Here is a 6,234-nt window from a genome sequence, read left to right as displayed (position 1 = left end):
CCCCCCCCCCCCTCCGCAACTTAGCGGAGGGAGAGATGCCAGCGCGGTGGAGTCATGCCGCTGGCTTGGGCACCATTGGCTCATGCCTGGAACACGCAGCGGCGAGTACGCACATCTGGCGGCCAGCCCGGGCGGCTCCGGTCCTGATATGGAGAGAGAGGGCGGGCGGGTGCGTGTGTCCTGGCGTGCGAGGCCGGGAGAACGCTCCCCGGCAGGCGGCTCCCCGGCCGGCTCCTCCCCGAGCTTGCATCACCGGTCCCTCTTTTCCCCTCCTCCTCTTTGGCCCCTCCTCCCCGGCCCCCACCCCACCCCGGCTTTCGCCCAGCCTAGTTCGGCTGGTTCTCGGGGGAAGCTATTAATAGCATTACGTCAGCCTGGGACTGGTAACCCGGAGAAGGGCGCGCCGCCAGCCCGAGGGCTATAAAAGGGGTGATGCAACGCGCTCCCAGCCACAGGCGCACGCAGCAAGGCGCGCACTGCACAGCGCTCTCCCCGCGCCGCCGCTCCAGCGGACCCGCCAGCCCGCGCGCCGGCTGTGCGCCCTCTGTGCTCGCCCGCCGGCCCCACAAACAGCCCGACCCCACCCCGACCCCGTCCGCCCTCCGGACCCTGGGCGCCCCGAGTGGAGCCAGGAGGTGAGCGTTGGAAGCCGAGTGAGCGCGGCAAGGGTGGCTCGCTTTCATTCTCTTTGCGCCCCTCTGGTAACCAGTCGCCGGCCCCTGCGCCCACCCCCGACACTTGCCCCCCCGCCTCTGGCTTCGAAAGAACTCTGGCTGAACTTCTCCCAGCCACCACTGCTTCTCGGCGCTTTAGAAACTTTATCGCAAAGAACTTTCTCTTTTGACCTGGGGCACGAAATGTTCCTGGCAACCGAGAGGTCGGGCTCCCGCTCCTCCACTGGCGTCGGAGCACAGTTCCTCTCCGCCCTTGCGTTTACTTACCCCCTGGGAGCGGTCGACGGGTGGTGGGTGCTCAGGGTGTCCGAGCCTATCGGGCTCGCCGACCGGCTCCATCCCTTGCTCGGTGCGCGAGCCCAGCCTTCCTGAGAGGCGCGGAGGCCGGTGCTCGCGGAAGGGCTGCCCCAGGGGCGGAACGGAATGAATGGGGAAGGAGCGGGCGAGCCGGGGTCGCGCGCGCGGCCGCTGGGGGTCGCCCTGCCCGCCCCGGAGCGCCGGGAGGCAGGACAGCGCCGGTAGCCCCGAGCGAAAGTTAGTTGGGTAAGTTTTACAGAGGTGGCGCGCGCTCATGTGGCTGCCCTAGGGCAGAAGGCGGAGAGGCTCCCGGCACAGATGCCCAGTTTCTGGGCCGGAGACTTCCTGTCCCAAGTTTCTCCCACGCTTTTCTCTAGTACCTGTGACTCAAGCTCTGGCTCTTCCTCTGGCGTTTCGCGGATTTCTTTGCTTTCCATCGGGGAGACCCACCGTGGCGGGGAAGTGACAGTGCGAAGCCAGTTCAGGTCATTGAGAGACTGGCTCTGTGGTCTAGGGGGCAGGACCCTGAGAGCTTACACTGCACTTGATGTCCTGGGCCTCACTCAATATCCCCAGCTGGGAAATGTGGGCATATAGACACTCCTGGCCCCTCTGCCTGTTTGCGGGCACGAGGTGGTGGTTGGACTGGACAACCATTACGGTCCTGTCTGGACGAAGGTTTTCAGATTCTAGGGGGGTGTAATTGAAAGACAAGGGACCGATGAGGGGACTTGAGTGACTTGAATGAGGGGGCTTGGACGTCACTGGCCGGCCTCCGAGGCAGTGGGGGAAAAGGGACTTCTTTGTGGGGCATCTCTTCCCTTCCCCACGTTCTTTCCACTGGAATGGTTCTCCTTCTCTGCTCCCCCCCACCCTCTTTTCATCTGATCGAATCACTTCCTTTCCTTCTAACCATTTTCTTTTCCCTAATTTAATTTCCAAATCGCACATGCTTTGTTACAAATAAAGGAGCTGCTAATCCCTTGATGGAGCCAGAAAAAAAAAAAATTGGGTGCTAGAAAATCTGGGTGCTCTCTTAATGCACTTGTTTCAGTGTGGGTGATGGTCACATGTTTGGGGCCTCTGTCTCTTAACTTTAAATGAAGAAGAAATTGGTATAACTGTCCCCCTGTTTTGCACGTAGCATTTGTTGTAGAATAATGCTACTGCTTTGAGGATATCCTGGATGAAGACTGGGGTGGGGGTCGGTTTTAGTGTTATTACTGTCTGGGTGGTTTCAGAGGTAACACCGCAGGCAGCACCCGAGGCACACAGTGTGACTAATATACAGTACCCAGCACCTGTGGCAGCTATTGGAGCCTCCAGATCCTTCCTATCTTAACCCCACCATTCTCTCTCCCCCTCTTGGTCTTTTCTCCCCATTGTCCCCTTTCTTCTATACTCCCTCCCTGTCTTAGTCCTATCAAAGCCTCCTCTGTGGTGGGTACAGGTTCCTAGGACTATTGACCCTTCATCTACCTGGCCAATGGCTCTGTTCTCCATTTGCCTCGTTGGTTGATCCTCGCGGTGTTGAATCTCTGTTGGTGATGAAGCAAAATGAGCAGCAGGTGGATGGTCAACAGCTTGGCCTGGGCTGGGCCACTCGCCAGCTTTATGGCCTTGGGCAAGTCACTTTACCTTCCTGGACCCCATTTTACTGAATTACAAAATGAAGATCTGACCTGGACAACTCTAAGATTGGGTGTTCTATCCCATTGGATAGAGCTCATGATTTCTTCCCTTTTCAGATGGGCTGGGCATGGGACAGGGTCAGTGGTTCCAAGTGTTACTCGGCCTGGGGAGGAGGAAGTACACAGCCAGGACACGACAGGAACCAGAAACGGTTTCATGTGTGAGACCTGGTCATTTCTCAAGTACTTAAGACCAGTGGGGACAAGCTGGGGCCAGCAAATAGTGGGGTGGAATTGATCTGGTGCACCAAGAGCCCAGAGGTCAAGGTGCAAAAGAAGCTGTCTGTGACTGACCTGAATTTCTTGAGGGTTCCAGTTAATTCATGATTAATGGGGCTCAACTTCATTGACAGCAACATTACGAGTCCCCCCTGAAATGGGGAAAGTGGAATCACAGTAATAATGGCTACCCAGGATGTGTGTAAACCCACCTTCACATATCTCATATGATCTTCCTGATATCCCTGGGAGGGAACTGGGGCAGGCAGGTGGTATTGGTCTCATTTTACACATGAGGTGACTGAGGTCCAGAAAGCATGCCAGTGGGTGCTCAGCGTGTGAGTGGTAGTGATAGGCCTGCAAGCGTCATCTCTGTCCTGATGTCTAGCCTTATACCTACAACTGCAGTGTCTATATACCCACTTCCAGTGGGCTAGGAGAAACACCAAGACAGGAAGTTAGTGAAACAACTGGCTACCTACTGTAAGATGTTTTATGAGCAGTGCTTAGTGGAAAGAGATGAAAATTAAAAATGAAAATTCAAGGTAGTAGCAGCTACTAGGAAATAAAATCTGGGAGCTGAATTTCCAGTTAAAGAAATATATGAGTAAAGTTTCACTTTCTTGAAAATGATGAAACTACCGATTATATGACATGATTTCTGACTAGAGATAATGAAGCAGAAGCAAAATGCAGGTTCTTTGTAATAGGTCTGGACAATTTTAAGGTCAGTACAGAAAGTCAGCTCAGAAAATCCTCTAAAATTTTTTCTTCAAAGGGGGATGGATGTTCAAGGGTCTCAACTTTCTGAAAAACTGAAGGTTTAACTTCATTTTTCTTGTAGGGGCACAGCCTGAGTCTAGGCTGATCACATTTTAAGAGAATGAGGCAACAAATTACTAGAAAGTATCTCAAGAAACTGAACTTTAGCTGAGTGCAGGAAAAACCCAAATCGTTTCAGTTACAACTGCTTTACTTTCTGAAAGGCTTTTAAACATTTTTACAACCTGTTTCCATCCTCAAGTAAGCCCACCCAATGCTTTTCATAAAAACATTCCATACCACTGGCATTCTTCAGTTTCTTTCATCAGGACTGCTGACTTTACACTAAGAAGGGGGGGAAAAAAATCCCACACAGCAGACCCCAAGCCCTGAAAGCTCATTAATAAACTTGGGAGGTGAAATGGAACTAGGCTCAACTGTGGTGGAATTCAAACTGCCTGTGCAGAAGGAAGCCATGCAGTCCTTCAGACAAAGGCCAGCCCAGTGGTAGCTCTGAAATCCATCCCTGAACTACTGGGTTTTTAATAATGTTGGAAAGGGAGGGAAAACACAATTGCATGGGAGAATCTTAAGCCTCTGGCTTTGGAGAGCTGCTTTCTCAGAGTTTATCGGAAAAGTCTCCTCCCCGCATCCTAAGATTACAGGATTCAACTGACAGAAGAATATCAGTTCTGACTCATGACATAGGGCTTTGGGAAGAGAATCACATACATTTCCTGAGTTTCTCTGAATAGTCAACAATGGCGGTGTTCATTGGCCTGGAATTCTTGCCACCATCAGCGTATCTTGGATCTTACGGGGGATGTAGAGGTCAGGGTGTTGTATTCAGAAGTGTCTGAGATCAAAGATAGTGACCAACCACCCACCCACCTGGACCCCACAGAGCATCTGTTGGAGAGCCAGCCCTGGGCTGGACAGATCTCTGGGAGGCCCAATAATAACATATTTCCTAGTTGCATTATATTTTCCAGGGCATATTCAGGTATTATTTCTTCAATGCCTTGCACAACTCTGGGAAAATAGGGTGATTGTTTTTGAGACTTCTTTTACAGAGGAGAGAGAAGGCTCTGGGAGGTAAGATGATGACGCATAAGGAAGTGAGCCTCAAATCTTGATGTTCTGACCCCAGACTGGGAATTCCTGGATAAAAGGAACACATACTCCCTGAATGCAGGCAGCAGTTTGAGTGTGTACCCAGGCAGAGAAAGCTCAGGAATTCAATACAGAATTCACATTTTCCCCATGGCTCTTTGCTTAGTCTCCCTTCCATCACTTCAGTTCCAGGACCCTCACCCATCCCCATGCCTACTCCCAACCCTCAAGAAAAGTTTGCTCTGGCTTTCTGTTTGCTTTTACAATTTAGAATAATATTCTATGTTCTGTAAATTAAGGGCATGAGTTCTGGAGTCAAACTTAATTCCAAATCCTGACGCTGCCTCATACTAACCCTGTGACTTTGGGCAAATTATTTAGCTTGTCTAAATTTTAGTTACTTCATCCATAAAATGGGACTAGGATCTAACTGGGTTCTCATGAAGATTAAGTGAGATAAGGCACATAAGGGTTCTGGAATGAAGGAGGCACTTGTGAAATGTTAGCGACTTGCCAAAGGGCTTCTTTTCTGTCTGGATTTAGCTAATGACCTCAGGTCCCCAGATTGAGAGGGATGCTCCAAGGGGACCACCTGCCCTGAGAATCCCCACATACATCGCCCCTGGAGAACTGAAAGCAGGGATGAGGGGGGATGGCCACTGCTGGAGGGAGCATACAGCAGGAAGAGATTTATGGAGGGCTATTCCAAACTGGGACCGTGGAACCATTACTATTTCTGCCCTTTCTTGCTTGCTTTTTTTTGCCCCTTTGTCTTCCCTGGGCTGTAGAATGATAGGGGGTAGATGGGACCTCAGAGGCCATTTGATTTAACCGCCCCTTCCTCATTTCACATATTCAGTCGGATAGGCTCCAGCAGTCAACAGGCATTGGGAGAAGCCGGTGCCAGGGGCTGGGTCAGGCTCTGGAAAGAGCAACAGTGGAGACTCCATCCGGTGCTGTAGGAGTTCCCAGACATTTGTCACATAAAGGCTGAGACTCAGAGAGCTCGGGTCACACCACTCCTTAGTGCCAGAGCCAGTCCCAGGCCCCCTCTGAGCCCGGCCCAAGCCCTTCCAAACATCACAGGGCTGAACAACACTCCCCAAAAGAGGTCCAAATTCTGAGCTCCTCACTTTTCTTTACTCTGAGGTCTTTTGCTTCACCAACCTTTACCTTAAGAAAGGGCTACTCGAGTCCCTTGTGACCTGAATTCCCACACCCCAGCCAAACTGGGGCGAAGAAATGCACCTGCTACAGTTACTGTCCTCATTCTCAATGACTTGGGTCCAACTTCCCAAGGGGGAAGCTTCAGAGATATATCTGCTAAATTCAAAGGTCCCCCACTCCTTGCTTTTACTTCCACTCACTGATAGATTTAACTTGATTTCAGATACCTTCCAAGTTTTTTCTTTTTTTTTTTTTGAAAAGGAGACTGCAAATGGGGTTACATAATAGTCTCACTGATTTTTTTTTAACGC

General features: G+C 51.3%; 1 protein-coding gene across 2 annotated transcripts in view; it reads left to right on the top strand.

Moving 5' to 3' along the window:
* Positions 1-457: 457 nt before the first annotated feature.
* ATF3 (activating transcription factor 3) overlaps positions 458-6,234 on the top strand; it is a 13,499-nt gene continuing 7,722 nt past the window's right edge. Inside the window, exon 1 of one of the 2 annotated variants that reach the window (XM_007451309.1) lies at positions 458-635. Coding sequence is in view for 1 of the 2 variants with exons in the window: in XM_007451308.1 (XP_007451370.1) it covers positions 1,102-1,217 (116 nt within the window). In the remaining variant the exon portion in view is untranslated. Of the gene's footprint in view, positions 636-1,101; positions 1,218-6,234 lie in introns of those variants that run through there. The other variant, XM_007451308.1, reaches the window with a different exon arrangement.

This window comes from Lipotes vexillifer, unplaced genomic scaffold (assembly GCF_000442215.2).
Source record: "Lipotes vexillifer unplaced genomic scaffold, Lipotes_vexillifer_v1.1 scaffold570, whole genome shotgun sequence".
Taxonomy (NCBI): domain Eukaryota; kingdom Metazoa; phylum Chordata; class Mammalia; order Artiodactyla; family Lipotidae; genus Lipotes; species Lipotes vexillifer.
This window is presented reverse-complemented; position numbering and strand designations above follow the sequence as displayed.